This window comes from Calidris pugnax, unplaced genomic scaffold, assembly GCF_001431845.1.
Source record: "Calidris pugnax isolate Ruff unplaced genomic scaffold, ASM143184v1 scaffold27, whole genome shotgun sequence".
Taxonomy (NCBI): domain Eukaryota; kingdom Metazoa; phylum Chordata; class Aves; order Charadriiformes; family Scolopacidae; genus Calidris; species Calidris pugnax.
In genome coordinates, this window is record NW_015090893.1 from 775,281 (window position 1) to 792,764 (window position 17,484).

The window sequence follows — 17,484 nt, forward strand, 5'->3', positions numbered from 1 at the left end:
AAAACCAAAGATAAACTCTGTTTAGCTTCCTACAGTGCCCCATTTAAGATATCCTAGCAAGGACATTTTAAATTAACATTAATCTTTTTGACAAGATTACTCATTTGGCTAATTACTGAGACAGATCAGTGAATTTCAAATTCTGTGGAAAAAAAAAATTAAAAAAATACAAAATTTTGTCTAAGAGAGAAAATGGGAAAGTTCACACCAGTTTTGAAAGCCACTATGCAAACAGTGTACAACTCTTAGGGCAAAAAAGTAAGTAAACCTTATCTGCTCTTCTCCACTACTAAATTCTCTGCTGAAAATCTCCACTCTAACAACAGAAATATATGTCAGAAATAAGGAAAGACAAAGTTCTGGATCCCAGAAAGCAATAGCACTGAGTTTACAGCTGAGCTCTCCAAGAACAACATGGTGAAATCCTGGGTCCTTGAAGTACTCGGTGTAACACGCAGCAACAGATGGAAAAGAGCTTAGTACTTGTCAACAAGGCAATTATGTACTTAATATGGAAATTAACTGGAAGAGGATGGAAAAACCAGAACATCATTACTATTTAGAAGAAAAATTGTTTCTACATTAGATGTAAAAGATCTGTTAAGTAAGCATGACCAGAGCTTAAGAGCCACCAAGGAATTAGTATGCAAAATTTAATCTATGGAGTTCCCACCATTGATATAGAACCAGACCACAACCGGGTCTATCAGTACGAATTCCTGAATCTGAACGGAGCTGCAACACAGGGTTTTATAGTTTCTCCTGCTGCAGCAAAGCCTGGTTTTGATCCATTAGCATGATGGTCTCTCGGGATGGCTGCTGATGTATACACACACTAAATATATCCCTCCGAAAACAAATATGTCCATTACAAAAGCCTCTCTTTTGCCAGTCACAGATGGGAATGACTTTTTAATTAAAATCCATGTTCATAATGTAAAAATAACAGCTAACTGTAAATATTTGCTGCTGCTATTAACAGACAATGGTGACTTTTGGATCCACTGTGCAGCAGCGCAGTCGATCCCGTCGCAATCCTCTGTACAAATCTAATTAGTCACAAGGCCTCATTACCAAGTTTTCTAAGAATCTGGTAATAATTTAATGCTCATCTTCACAGCACCCCAGAGTTAGTTGTCTTCATGATAATTTTTTTTTTGTTTTTAACCCAAAGTAATTAACGAAAGTGAGCTAAAACAGTAGAACAAACACAGCCAAGATGAAGTAATTTAGTTCTCCCGTGGAGTGAAGCCTTGTTGGGTTGACCCCATCTGATGTTGACCTTGGCCTCCACAAAACCCAAGTGCCAGCTCTTCACTCTTGACAATCATTCTTGGTGATTTTGGTAAACTCAGCATTCTTGGTAATTTTAACTAGAGGAAAATATCACAAAACTGTACATTTTTAAAAGTTTTCCTACAAAGAGAAGCACAATATTCCACAGATAGATGCTCGGCTCGTTTGCTTTCAGTGTCTAACCTAGTTGTCGTGGCTATGATGAGAACTTGGGTCAAGGAGCAACAAGCAACCTAGACATTAACTATCCACAATTCAAGTATTGCCAGTTGAGACAGATAGTTATGACAACTCACTTTTGCTTTCTTAATAGGGAATTAAAAAATGCCCCTAAAAACTTGTATGATCTATGGATTGGATACTATCGTTTAATAGATATTGAGCTCTAATATTAAACTGGGTCTGTCTCCACACAGCTCTCCATGCAATTTCCACCTGCAAATCATTTACCTGCCTCATTTTAATTCTTTTTCTTAATGTTATTGATATGATTTACATTAAATAATTGGAAAAAATAGGGGGAAAACCTTGTTTCTAAACAGCCAATGCGTCAAAGGATCACCCATTTGGTATCACTTAATGCAAAGAGGGAAACATAAGTCAACTGTTTAAAACATTAATGTTGTTCACCACTTGTAGCAAGTACAAGGCAATTTATCCATCAGCTTGTAAAAGAAAAGTAGATTTACCAAAAAAAACACCTGTGAGTAGGAACAGGGATTGCTTAGAAGTAACTGGGGTCTGTAAGAACCGGGAACGTCGACACTAGAATTATGCAAGGTAGGAGTAATATCAAGTATTTAGCTAGAAAAGACGGTCACTTGCAATCAAAATCAAGCCCTTTAAATTAAAAAAAAAAATAATTATGAATGAAAATACGGAATAGTTTTGATACTGTAAACGGTCATATGAGAGCACATCTACTTCCCCAGCTGCTGTAGGCATGATCACAGAGTAACTGGGGAAGAAGGTACAATTCCAGTGACTGCTGCTGCATAGAAATTCATCCCAAATGGTGTTAAATCTCTGTTATGCTAAAAATGACCACTATCCCCAAGGTCCTCTTTGAAAAGTGAAACATTTCAGAAAAAGAAGAATGTCTTTCAGTGTACCTAGATATTAATTTATTGTAATGCTTTACATTATGGAGAAATTGCATTTACATAAAACCAAAGATAAACTCTGTTTAGCTTCCTACAGTGCCCCATTTAAGATATCCTAGCCAGGACATTTTAAATTAACATCAATCTTTTTGACAAAATTACTCATTTGGCTAATTACTGAGACAGACTAGTGAAGTTCAAATTCTGTGGAAAAAAAAAATTAAAAAAATACAAAATTTTGTCTAAGAGAGAAACTGGGAAAGTTCACACCATTTTTGAAAGCCATTATGCAAACAGGGTACAACTCTTAGGGCAAAAAAGTAAGTTAACCTTATCTGCTCTTCTCCACTACTAAATTCTCTGCTGAAAATCTCTACTCTAACAACAGAAATATATGTCAGAAATAAGGAAAGACAAAGTTCTGGATCCCAGAAAGTAAGAGTCCTGAGTTTACAGCTGAGGTCTCCAAGAACAACATGGTGAAATCCTGGGTCCTTGAAGTACTCTGTGTAATACGCAGCAACAGATGGAAAAGAGCTTAGTACTTGTCAACAAGGCAATTATGTACTTAATATGGAAATTAACTGGAAGAGGATGGAAAAACCAGAACGATGAGAGAAGTTGGAAAAAAAAACGTAGGAATCCCTTAGCCTGGGAACATGAATTCTAGGAGGTATCCAATGGTGCGGATCTACCATTTTTATTAACTCACAAAAAAATCATGCTATAATTAAAACTTTCCATCCATTGACAGAGTGAAGAATTCAATACAGGAAGGCACAAGCCCCGCTGCCCCTCGCCAGGCGGGCATGGCAGAAGAGGCATTTGGAGCCTCTCCCTTCTAATGAAAACCCCGAGAAGAATTTGGGTCCAGTGCAAGATTAAAAGCTGCTTTTTGCAAGTGGAGAGAGTCCACGGAGAACAGTCGTGTGTTCGTGGGCTCATTTTAAAAGGGCCTAAGAGTGGGAAGCACTGATTTCACATTAGCAGCAGAGGTGAAAGACCACACGGTGGCTGTTACCAACGCCCCAAGCCATCAGCCGACGATTGAAGGGATGCAGAACTAGAACAAAGACTAGTGTTTTACCATTAGTTATTGAAAAAAATATGAAGTACAGTGCTATGCCTGAGTAGATAAAAAAAGAATGATCTACTTGTAACATTTAGCAGGAGCTTCAGGGGAATATTTTTACACACCATGGATACTACTGAACATAAACTAATTTACCGAGGTACTTGGAATCAGGTCAAGAACAACTCCTCAGCTACTGAGGATATGCTTACATTTATAATCCCTGTAGTGGAGGACCAAAATACAATTTTATAAACTCCTATTGTTAAAAGAAACAATTTAAAGAAATGAAATCAACATAAAAGTGACCTTTGACAAGCTGAATTTCAAAATTGTGTTTGAAATTCATAGCTCCTGTCAAAATGAAAACTCTGTAGAGACTAATCAGTGACGTGTCAGTGTTACTACTGAGTTAAAAACCAAATGAAAAAATCCAACTTGCACAAATTTCTTCTTAATGCGGAAGAAATTGGATCACACAATCTTAAAATATACCCACTTTCAAAATTCTCAGTATTTTCCTTTAATACAACTTTTTGCCCTGCATTCACAGCAACGTCACTTATGAAAATTATAAACTCTCTGAGCCTCAGGGGCGATACAAAATTCCGACAGGAATCAGAAAAGGAATTTTAAAGGCACTGGGCGAAAGCACTAGGTAGGAAATCAGGGCTTTAATTTAGCTGAGAATGTGAGCATTTCATTACCCGCTGACTCCTCAGGATGGAAACAAAGGAGCTGGAAGGAAAAAGCCTGTGAAGGGGGAACACAAAGCCAGTTAAAAAACCAAACTGGGATGGTGTGAGGGAGGATAACATCGCCGTGGCTGGGAATCCCACGGGCAGGATGCAGCAGAGCTCTGTGCGCAGCTCATCGCCTCCCTCGCTCCCTCCTGGATGCGGGAGCATGTCAGGACAGGCAGCTTCCCTTTCAGCTCTCCTCCTTAATTGCTTTTACAGTAGAAGCTATAATACAAAAATGATTTCCTTATGGCTGAGCTTCATTTAAAGCAGGGCTCGTTCTAGATTTTAAGTCCAATAAGCGCTATGTATAATAATACAAATAAATCACGTTGTAACGTGCGTGAATTAGATGAAGATGAAAAAAAGACTTTGGTGAGATTAAACAAAGGTTGTGAAAATGTATCACGTTTATAGGGAAAAAGGGTTTTTTGCCTTTTCCCCTTTCCTATTTTTATTATTCACCACTGCCCCATAAAGATGGTTTTGAATGTATGCTTTCCAGGCACTGGGAATGCTGGGGCAGTAGAAAGAAGTGGCCATATATAGAAAACGAAAGGAAAACATGAATCATAAAGATGAGAGGGATCTTCAAAAACTGATTTTTTTTTTTTTTTTAAAAGCTTCCACAACAACAAAACTTGCATAAAACCTCTCACACAACCTTGGCACAACGGCAAGGTAAATTTGCCAAAAGAAACCGAATCTGAATCCTGAGGAGCAATATATTCTGGGACCACTATGGCAAGAGAGGAGAGCAGACCAGCGGCGACTGAGCCCAGAGAGAACTCCACTTTTAGGCTGAGCTGCTGATCAGAGATACCTGTTATACGGCAAGAATCACTTTAACCAAAATCTTGAGGAAGCACCGTTATCTTATGAAGTTGCTGGCACAGAATGGATTACCACACTAAGTTTTGAAATACACGTTCTGGAAGCAATTTAAAGCTCATTAGAAATAATTGTGTCTGGCTACTGGAAAATGTGGTAGAATTTAATCCACATCCAAATGCTACCTGGGCTGTGAGAACAGGAAATTGTTTTGTGCTACTGTGGGTAACCTCGGCGCTGACCTTGAGCAGTAACCGCTACAACAGCTGAAAGCTGAAGCAAAATTAAAAACTTACATCAAGTATATCATGACAGAATGTAGATAAATAAAAACAGCATATTGAAAGTATTATTTTTATGTCAGTCTCCTATAATGAAAGGGAAGAGGTTTACTAAAATGTAAAGAAACCACAAAACAAAAATAGATGGTCCCAAGATGCACTGAAACATCATTCCTATACACCCGGGAGTTCAAAAACACACCGTAAGGAGACTCGTACATACGGAATTAAAAGTGAAATATATTGGGGATGAAGAATGGGGGACGATGCTATTCCAACTCCTTTCAATTGTCTCCTCTCAGTTGTTTATTTTAAATCACTCTCTCAGCTCAGACCGGCTCTAGCCGTAATGGACAAGGCACAACACCCCTTGCCAAGCAGCTGCAGAGCCCTAACAAGGATAATTGACTATCTAAGTGCTTTTCGCATCCTACGCCAGGCTTTACGTCTTGTGAACGTACAGCATTTGTAAAGACATCTCCGAGTTGTCTTCAGCACTGGGTCAGCATCAGTGATAAATGAACGAGCAAGACGGGGTGCACTAGCACTACCCTAATCACAAAGCCAGAGCTGTTAAGTGGAATTAAACGCTCGCTGAGGTGCTAATTCTCAAAACGGCAAAGAATTCATACTTTAAATTTTATTCACTGACAACAATCTTAAAAATAGGCTTTCTTTTTCTGCTTTGCACTCAAACATAGAAAATCACTCTATGCCAGTCTAGAGGAGAAAAGAATATACACCTTAGTCTAGAATTAAAGAGATTTCTGCAGCCAGACTCACAAGTGTTCGCACACATTCACATCCCAGAAACAGAGTTTTAGCCTTTTCTTCCCCTTTTTACTTTTAGCCCAAGCACAGAGCTTGCAGTACATGCTACTGCATGAAGGTATGTCATGAGGGTAGCACTCGGACATAGATGGACACCAGAAACATTGGCAGAATTGAAGCTGGCAAGCTAGCGCTGCGCTGGGTTACCAAGTGTTTGTTTCAAAGTTCTTCCCATGTAAACAACAGCACAGGGTTTACACAAAACCAATCCACATATAAATTCTAGATGATTTTCATCACCTGAAGGCGGCCAGATTTGCAGAGCGTGTGTTACCCAAAACTGCTTTGACCAGTGTGGTGCAGGCTTTGGCCAGATTTGCGGACATGTGTTACCCAAAACTGCTTTGACCAGTGTGGTGCAGGCTTAGGAGGAATCCAACACGATGTCATAACCCCAGTGCGCTGTGCTGTGATATCGGGGAGAAGAATCACCTGATGCCACCTTCAGGTACTTAGTTTCAGGTACTAGCTCCTTGCCTACGTGTTGACAGGCCAGAGATGTATTCCAGATCCCATCTTTATGTACCTATAGGTTATACAGCAAGACAACTCCCAATGGATCTAAGCTGTAACTGGAAATCGTCATGTTTAATTTGGTGCAGGTGAAATTTGTGAAAATAATACTTTTACGAACATTTTCTGTCTATTGTTGCATGTGAGAGAAAAGAAGGAAAAATCCTGTTCTAAAACAAATTTAGATTTCACTTACCAATGGAAGTCCAATGCAATTTAGACACATTTTCATTTATTGTTTGTATGTTATACTCTTCTAAGAAAGAAGACCAAGCAGACTAGGCTACGGTTTGCTGGAGAGGGACCAAGTCTTTCCCTGGAGAGCTGCTGAGCTGTGGGAAGGAAACTCTCCCTGTCCAGGGCACGGAAGGAGGCAAGGCCAGAGGTGAGCAGAGCTGGGAGCCTGGGGGTCAGACAGGGATTGCCAAGAGCAGCAAAGATGGCCTGGTCACCAGGTGATGGAAAGAAGAACTTCTCAGGGATGAGAAGCTTGGGTGGAGTTTATGGCAATCCCCTCGGTCAATGGATTAAGCCCAGACTAAAAGGAAGGATCTTCCCACCAGGACAGTGTGATGAAAGATGTTTGCTCTATTCTCCCTGGCTCTGTCTCACGTCACCCCTTTGTATTTCTCTCAGTTTAAACAGGCAATTGTAATTTAGTTGTCAATCAAATCTGTCTTGAGTTTCAAGTGTCTTTTTGATCACCTTTGAGGAGTGGGCTGTAAGCTGCAGGCACAGACAAGAGGTTTGGCTGATGTGGAAGATAAATGAGCATATACTGTCTAGTGTCATCTCTTGACATTTACTGTGTGCCTTCTCTTTTCTTCTCTAATGCTTCAGCCATAAAATCAAGCTGAATGTGAGAATCTCAACTACGTTCAGAATTTTAAGTTCCTTGCAGTAATGGCAGAGCAGGAAACTTGAGCACTGAACCCAAGGATTACAAGGCATGTACTTATTCATTCTTTTAAATGAATCATACAATTTTTCAGAATGTGGGGCTGGAAACGCTGCTCAAGAGCACCAAAGTGAATTTTGATGACCATTACTTAGTTTACTTGTTTATTTTTCCCCAGATGTCTACCAAGATTACATAGGCTTAAAAGACAAATACACTTAAAAGTTATTGAGTATTATGGATTAAAGTTTTTCTTTTAAGAAATTATTAAGATTTTCAGGAAGGCATTTGAAATTAATGCAAAATCCCTTAATATCAATATTTTTATAGGAATGTGTATGTTAAAAAGATCATACCTAACTGAAGTAATGAATCCTTATAACACAACTCCAGAAGAGTTATGTCTTTCTGTACACTGGAATGAAAATCTCATAAACTAGTAATTGGTGATAAAGGCTAAAAATGTTAACAGCAATTATCCAAAGCTGGTTAATCGCAGTAACTTGAAATACTTACAGTGGGCAGTAAAACCCTCCTAGACTGTAAGCAAGTGACTGCTGTAGTGGTTTGAAACAGAGCTAATCTGGGCTGTTGATTAGAGTGCCCACAGCTGCGCCGCGGTGAAGGGCTGGCCAGTGCTGCCCATCTGTGCCAGTCCAGAGCCAGCTGGAGTCTCTGGAATCTCTGCTCCAAGTGGCCAATTCAGCCGACTGCACTGGGAGGTCCCTTCATGTTGACTTTGCAGTGAGTCCCAGAATAAATATTGGCAATCGCTCACAGAAAAGAAAACCTGAGCAATTCCTCTAAATGTCACATCTACGCAGTGGAATGATCACTGATGGGGCTCTTTCAGACACTGATGATAATATGAATGTGTTTTAAAATCAAAATAATAAAACCCCAAATAATACATATATTGAGAGGAGGCTTTCTCCCACATTTACATCTTTCCTCCACTTTCAGTTGATAAGTGATATTAAATTTTTCTTTTGGAGGACATTAGGAACAGTTCTCCTCTTAAACCTGTGTGGAGTAAGACATCATCCTTCCACAGGAAAAGAGTCATGAAAGACACAAAAGAGAAGTGTGAGATGAAGCTCTTACGGTGGTTTCAGTTCTTTCTCTGGCACACATCTCCAGAGAGATGCCACACATCCCTGAGTATCTTCCACATAATTTAACAAAGAGGACAACGTGTGTTTGGACACAGGCTTCAACAGGCTCTACGTCTCCACTGCTTAGTTTTAAATCTGAAATCCACACTGTCCTGAAATTTCATTTCACGTTGCATAATTAAATTCTAGCACGAGCCAGAAAACGTTGTCTGGTCTTTATGTGCGAGAGCTATCAATATTTTAGGGCTGAGAATTTTATCAACTTCACATACACACCATACAGGCTACAGTTGAAAGCAAAAGGTTTCTTCAAAAAGTGTTTTTTAGGCATGAATTAGAAATGAAGCAGGTTGGAACCAGCTAGTGGGCTTTTCTCAGGAAGGTCTAGAAGCTTGATGCCAACAACTGAGATGAATGGATGCCCAATCATAGGGTATCATTTTCATAAACACAGAAAGGATGGTAAAGGCTGACTGGAATAAAAAAAAAATTGAAAAGAAAAATGTAACTACAGTGGGATCGGGTACCGTAAGATAAGTAGGGTTGAAGAACCATCATGACTACACTTGATTTTTTTTAAATCATCAGAAGAAAGCTTATAGCAATTAAGTGCCAAGGCTAACAGAAATTGAATACTAAAATCTAAAAGTTCACCTTGTTCTTTTCATACATGGAAAACCTTGTTTTTATTTTGCTTAATTGTTCTAACAAATTTACTTAAGAACATAGCTGAAAAAATGTGCTGGCCTACTACAAGGTACGTTTGAAAAAGAAACAGAAAAATCATTTTGCAAGGAGTGACAGTTACTGGCATATAATTTTTTCCACTGTAAGCAAATGCTATATGCACTCTGCATATACAGTTTCCATGCCCTACAGATCAAAATTACATTTGAATTTTTTTTTATATAGACAGTTTCCAGACCCCAAAAGCAACCTGAATGCAGTAAATGCACCAGTTTTCTTTCTTTAAAAGTAACGGGACATTTATGGCTCTTCCTGTTTACACAAAGCACAAATGAGGTTGCTCTACAAAAACTTGGTAATGTTCCTTTCAAAATATTTAGAAAGCAAAATTGTCAGCTACAAAATGAGGTGCAGTGTAATATAAACTGCCGGTGTCAAAGACCTGTTGCAGTTGCATGCATGAGTGGGAGTAGTAAAATGGAGCAACTTATTATAAACACTTTTAACAGCGCTCTAGGGTAAAGCTGTTATGGGCCTATTATGTTTTGGAACTGCTGGAATATAATTTGAATATATAAAATCTACCCACACCTATCAATCAGTAGCGTCGATCAAACACCTCATGAGTATTTGCATCGTTGCTGAAATGCATTTTGTTGCTAGAAGAGAGGCATTTGAGTTAAAAAAGGGATACAAGCCACGATGCTACCTGAATGAACCCTGGTTTCGCAAAGTCCATGAGCTCCAAACGTCTGCCCCGTGTGCTCTGTGCTTTACAGAGGGGTGGCACTGGCTGTGGCACATCACAGCCCTGCTGCCCATTTCACAGATCCATCCCTGCTCAGCAATAGGCACTAACGGGACTTTCACAGCACCACAAAGAATCACACTGCAGAGGAAACATTAATGAATACCTACCATACGTACAAATCATTTTACTAGCTTCTCTGAAGAGAAGAATTCCATTTGGAGATGATACATCAAAATTTAAACGTTGCGATCTAAAAAATAACAGCAAAAATATTCAGATGGTCATCGAAGCAGAAAACTGCAATGGATTCATTCCTAAAACAAAAAAAACATTTCCTGATTACAAGGGACAATTACTTGATGAACTAATTCTAGCTTTCAGTCCAATGATATGTTATCTCTAGTTATCTCCATATGTTGCCAAAGAAACAATCCTATGACAAAAGACAGAACAATTTTAACCAGAAAAGTGACTGGACAATACACACACAGCTTTCAGAGACCCGTAAACATCTTGTGCCCATACACAGTTCAGAAGAACGATACCAACGCTCCCTAATCCAAGCAGTCAGGCTTTTACTCTCCTTTCCATCTGTATAGCTTTTAAAAATAAACTAACCACCGCTGGTTATTCTGCTACATCTAACCTGTGGCAATCACAAGTCAGTTCTCTGAGTGTGAACATTCCTGAGCATTCAGACCTGAAGAAGATCACACTATGTTGTCTCCCCGATGCACAGGTATTACCAAAGCCAACAAGAACCATTTTGTTCCAATCTGGATACCCAACAGTCCTTGCCAAAGGTGCCTGCAGCATCTTTCCATCTTTATCTTTATCCTAAAGAAGCCCAACTTCCAGTTCAGGCCGAAAAGTTAACTTTGAATATAGGTCTTAAGCTTCTAAATAACTTTAGTAAAACTTACCCTTATAGTGTTTATTTGGACTGAAAGGGAAAGGAGTCATAGAATCATAGAATCCCAGGTTGGAAGAGACCTCAAGGATCATCTGGTCCAACCTCTCTTGGAAAACACAGGGTCTAGGCCAAGATGGCCCAGCACCACGTCCAGCTGGGTCTTACAAGCATCCAGTGATGGGGAATCCACCACTTCCCTGGGGAGGTTACTGAACCATCACTGAGTGATGGAAAGCAGAATTGTCCCTGGCTGACCACCCACTTCTGATCGAAGGTGGAGTCCTTGTATCACTCCTATCCCAGAGACAGCAGCAGGTATCTTTCTTTGCTGCAAGTCCAATTTTTTGTTGCCCAAAGTCCCTATTTGCAGGCTCCTTCGCTGCAAACTCTGGAGTAAATCTGGATGTTTATAAATGAACAAAACGTGCCTTGAATAGAACATCTGTGTATGCCATATGCACAAAATGGAAATGCCTGGCAGAGGCAGAAAACCCAAACCCAGCACATCATCTGATCAACACTATCAGAGTGGCACAATGCACAGTCTGACACCCTGTAACACATTTTAACCATGTCAAAGCACGTCGTACAACGCATCCTAACCTGTAAAAGCTAATGCAGTACACAGCTCCTGAAAAAACACCATCCCAGATGTTGTTTTCTAATGGGAACATGGCAGATTTTCTGAATACCAATAGGTAGCAGAATAACATGAATACAGAAAGTAGCTTGAAGAGCTGTCTTTTGCATAAGATTTATTGTTCCAGTTCTTCTTCGCTTTTGTTTATTGCTGTTAGAGTGCTTTGCTCACACTTTAACAACCTCCTCCTTGAAACAAGTTGCGGCACTATTAAAATATACTGCCTGTGCATTGCATCATGAATAAAAATAGGTTAAACTCTTCCAGTAATTTATTATACTGCTACCAGGATAAAAGATGTAATTAGCCTACACAAACCAAAGAGGGAGTCACATTAAGTCAACACAAACAAGAAAGAGGAAACTCTGCCTTAAGGTCCGTGCAGCCACTCAGGGATGAAGTGCATTGTACACACCAGCGTTTGACGGGGAGCCAGGTCAGAAATTTAAGGCACTAACCTCCCATCACTAGGTAAAACTAAGTATTTTTTTTCAAATTTCAAATATTTCAACCTTTTTCCTCAAAAGTTTGATTTGCAAGGCAAAATGAGAAACGGTGAGAACACACACTTCTTCACTGAAAACTCTTAATTACTTCAGTCACGAAGATGCCGAGCACAGAGACTTCAACTATCAATATTCCATTTAAAAATATTTTTTTCCTTTGGGCAGCACACTAAATATTTCCAAGCGTAATGATAATTGCCCCAAATAAATTGTTCTGCTACTGGTGGTAAAACAGGAATTTCATTCTAACTACTGCAATGTCAAGCATCGAAATCACCTCCCAGAATGATTTTGAGGCCTTTCCAGTTAGCCCACAGAGAAGATTTTAGATGTGGGAGAAATTACCTACGTGCTGATTATAAATATTGCTGTATTAGACACCATTCTTCCCTATTTTGGCTGGAAGAGTTGAGTTGCAAAAGAAAGTGCAAAGGGAGTTGTGGTGTTACAGGCACATATGTGCGCTGCTTGGCTTAAGGCAAAATTTCAGCCTGCAGCATATCTTGACAGCAGACAATTTCCTGATATTTAATTACAATCAGTAGCTATCCCTGGTTAAAGCATACACTTCCACTAACATTGAGTATAAAATCACAGTAGTCTCTCATATATAGTCATGTAATTAATCCTTACCAGCTGATTTTGTAACATCTACCAATTTTGGTGCAACAACACAATGAGACTGAAAGCTTAGCTCTGTTGTTCCAAAATACAAAAGTAGCTGTCTAAAAAGTCAAAGTCAGCCATCAGGAAGATAACCAAACCCAGAAAGATGGATCAGAGAACGCTTTTCATTGCAGTGCTCGTCGCTTGTACAATTTTGACGTGCCTCTTACCTGTTTTGCATGAATTCTGCCATCAGCTTCAGGATGGGGGTTGTGCAGGCAGGCTCACGGTACCACAGCTCGATCGCTCGCTGCAGAACAGAAATGTAGGCAGGGTATCTTCACCAGAGGAGTTAAAGAGAGTATTCATCAAATGACATCTTGTGAAACAACTTCCCCTAAAACTGTGCGACACCATCAGAGGGGGGGGCCAAATACAGACCCTGCGGCTCATTCCGCCAGAGGCACAGCCAGAAGCCGTAAATTTAAGTAAGTCCTTGCTTAGAAGACTAAATCCTTCAGAAACATGCACAGTTATGTGGGAAATAGTTAATATACCAGAGCTGTGATGAAGGAAAAGGAAAGCAGTTTGTATATGTGAAGTTAACCTATAAGTACATACATAAAATTAGCTTGGATTTTTAATGAATGGCATACGTCACAAATGGCAATTTAATTTAAAAACAACACAAATTTACCTATCATTAAATTCTGGCCCCCCAATTTCAGCGCCTCCTCAAATATAGTGTATTTGCTCTATAAATGGTTAGGAACAATTTGATTGTATGAAGTTGTTTCCAGAGCATTCAAGAAGATAATTCAGCCAAAATGCGTGAGGGAACCGAGTAAAAGTTATGATTTCTGAGAACTATTTCGGGAGAGCTGTTTGCTCATCAGCACCCCAGAGATATCCATTCTTCTCAAGTAGGATTTAAAAGAATGTAATACAGAAAAAAAAAAGTTTAGTAGACTCTGTTATGTAACTTAAAAAAATCTTATGAGTTACTGACTGTCCCAAAATATTCTGTAGAATCATAGAATTGTCCAGGTTAGAAGGGAACTTTAAGATCATCTAGTCCAACCATCAACCTAACTCTGATAAAAACCATCACTAATAGAAACTAATCACTGATACAAACTGATCACTAATAAAAACATCACTGATAAAAACCATCATAAAAAAGTTTAGTAGACTCTGTTATGTAACTTAAAAAAATCTTATGAGTTACTAACTGTCCCAAAATATTCTATAGAATCATAGAATTGTCCAGGTTGGAAGGGAACTTTAAGATCATCTAGCCCAACCATCAACCTAACTCTGATAAAAACCATCACTAATAGAAACTAATCACTGATAAAAACTGATCACTGATAAAAACATCACTGATAAAAACCATCACTATGCAATGACTTGATACAAAGCTGACCCCTAGTTTTCTCAACATGCTGAAAAAAGAGTTTATCTGGATAAAAATGAAGATTGGTAAATAGAAATGAGGTAGCACAGCTTGAATAGTCAAGAATGAAACAGGTTTTGTTTTGTTATGCTGGACCAAGGGATTTTAAAAATACATTTGCTATTGAACATGATCTAGTTAATCTCATCAATGGTTTTGTTTAATAATAAACTTATTTTTAATTTTTAACTTTGCTTCATGTCATATAATTTTGCTTTATTTAACCATGACTTTGCTCCATGTCATATAATTTTGCTTTATTTAACCATAAGACTATTCACCATAGTGACTATTTCTAGGAAAATACTATTGGCTATTCAGAGAATAAAGGCAACTACTGGGCATCTTACAGAGTAGAACACGGGCTGAGCACCCAACATGGGGTTGGGAAATAGAAGCCTGAAATACAGAAAGGTTTACACATGGACAGGATCACGTAGGGAAAGCTCACTGAAGCTCTGGTGGAGGCTGAAGCCATCAGACCCAGCTCTGCAGACAGATGGAGGGCACCTAAAGACTCAGGCATTTTTGCCCTCAGCTGCTTGAGGCACTGCAGGGATAGACTATATGCAGGGGAAGAGGCTGATGTGAAATAAACTTTTAGGCCTTGCTTCTTGCTCCTTTGTGGGATTCCTTACGTTTTAAAACAACCAAACTAGAGTTAAACATACCATGAAGAGTTACCCGGTAATAAACTGGGGGTTAAATTCAAGTCTCACGTATCTAAAATACCCTCAAAGGGCAGAGATGATCCAGGTCATCTTACACCTTTAAAAATTCCCTACTGCCAGTTGTGTTTCTCCTGAGGTGGAATTCCAGCCCAGCTCACTCTCTGCAGAGGTGGTCACTATTTCCAAGATGCAGCATGTAAGGATCCCAAGCTGCCATGGAAGGTACAGGACCATAGGGTGCTATTAATTACCCTAGGGTTATTAATAACCCTAAGCCATGCCTCATCCTCGCAGCCCCACGTACACAAGGAGATGGAGCAACGCTGCAAAGCTCCACTGGAACTCCATGGGGTAAAAAACAATTGCCTTTGCAGATTTTGTGGCAAAGAGAGTAACCTGACAGCCAAACCCTACAACCAAAATGTAAGTCAGCAATATCCAAGGCTGCTAATGCATCCAATATGATTAGCTTTAATTACCCTAGGGTTATTAATAACCCTAAGCCATGCCTCATCCTCGCAGCCCCACGTACACAAGGAGATGGAGCAACGCTGCAAAGCTCCACTGGAACTCCATGGGGTAAAAAACAATTGCCTTTGCAGATTTTGTGGTGAAGAGGGTAACCTGACAGCTAAACCCTACAACGAAAACATACGTCAGCAATATCGAAGGCTGCTAATGCATCCAATATGATTAGCTGTCTTAATTAAAAAACTTAAGCATTGAGTCCATATTCATTGACAAGGAAACTATAGGAAAAATTTATAAAAGCTAGGGCCAACAGAAAGGCTTTGGCACTTTACCATTTCTTTTATAAATCCGATAAACTGAAATAAATTGCTTTTAAACCGAATATTATTGTTGAGTGTTTTCAACCACAAGCTTCAAGGAATCTGGCTAAGTCATGACCATAACCTGACCCGTCAGCTCTAGCTCAAAGGAATTCGAACTGCAACAAACGATACTGAGGTTTGGATCAATGCAACCAGCAGTAACAGCTATTACAAACAGATTACTGATCAGACAGCCTTGTTCCATGGGAAAATGTGTTCTCCTCTTCTCTTGTGATGAGGAAACTTCAGTCTCTACAGCTGTTTGTCTGGCTCTCTCAAGTTTGTACCTAATCCTGAATCCCTAAAACACAAACTATCAAATCTAGTTCGTCAAAAATAGAATAATTTTTAAAAAGCCATTATCTCTACAGCTGTTTGTTTGGCTCTCTCAAGTTTGTACCTAATCCCGAATCCCTAAAACACATAAACTATCAAATCTAGTTCTTCAAAAATAGAATAATTTTTAAAAAGCCATTTTACTGCTGCATGAAGAAATTCTTTGCTGTGAGGGCAGTGGGAACCTGGCCCAGGTTGCCCAGAGAAGCTGTGGCTGCCCCATCCCTGGAGGGGTTCAAGGCCAGGTTGGAGGGGGCTTGGAGCAACCTGGTGTGGTGGGAGGTGTCCCTGCCCAGGACAGGGGGGGGAATGAGAAGGTCCTTAGGGTCCCTTCCAACCCAAACCATTCCATGATTCTATGTGGTTTTATTTTGTTAAGAAATACAATAGGAATTTGGATAAATACATAACAATGGTAGTTTGGTGAAAAGATTGTTTTGCTTGTTCTATTGATCCACATCTGAAGCTGCATTCGATCAGACATCAGAGTATCTCGGTAAATTAGAACTTTTAAATGACCACTACATGAAACATCTCAATGGCAGAACACTGTCCTGTAAACTTAGTGTCTATGTATCTCTAGACATAGATGTTCTTATAGAGGCAGGCAATTTCACACACTCACAGGGGTACATGGTGTGCTATCTGGCTGACTACAACTCTGAGGCAACCTAATAATTTTATTCTTGCAACCCATTTTCTTATTGCAACCTTTTTCTTTTACAGACAACAGAAGTCATTAAATACTGAGAATCAACTGGGAGAAACACAGAAAAAAAAGAAATTGCCTATGGGTTCCCACCTAACCGTAAGAAACACTAAATGAAAGTAACAAAAAAGTGGGTATTGCCCTGAACTCACAACTGAATCTCCACGGACGCACCCGACTGCGAGACCACGGGCCTTGGACTACAGCCTGATATTAGTATGGGGGAAAAGAGATTAAACATTCAACACCTTATCCAGGCAGTCTTCAAGGAAACAGCAGAATGAAATACGTCAGGAGAATTATCACGTTAAGAAAAAAACCAGGTTTTGATTCTGCCCAAATTGGTAATCCAGGTTTTTTCAGGCCACACCTGCATGTCCAGGACTGACCTACACATTACTGAGGCCACACGTTCAGAATACAAAAGGCAAATAAACTTTCCAAAGCTCTGGTACTGGAATCACCATTGACAGCTTGACATATCAATATTTCAGGAAGAATAAATGACTTTCATATCCAGGGTTTTGGGGTTTGGTTTGTTTTGTTTGTTTGTGTGATGTTTTTCTTCATCTTCCATTACCAGATACTCTGGGAAGATGCTATAGTTAACACTTGAAGCTGCTTAAAATATTTGGAAATATTTTAATGAAGTCTTTTGAGAGATCACCTAATGCAACCTTAAAACAAATTTTACTA

General features: G+C 39.4%; 1 protein-coding gene across 1 annotated transcript in view; it reads right to left on the reverse strand.

Moving 5' to 3' along the window:
• The window catches only part of RANBP17 (RAN binding protein 17), a 159,015-nt gene that overhangs the window by 36,851 nt on the left and 104,680 nt on the right, over positions 1–17,484 (reverse strand). Inside the window, exons 20-21 of the mRNA XM_014948252.1 lie at positions 13,014–13,121; positions 10,286–10,368 (exon numbers count right to left, since the gene is read on the reverse strand). Of these exons, the coding sequence (XP_014803738.1) occupies positions 10,286–10,368; positions 13,014–13,121 (191 nt within the window). The remainder of the gene's footprint in view (positions 1–10,285; positions 10,369–13,013; positions 13,122–17,484) is intronic.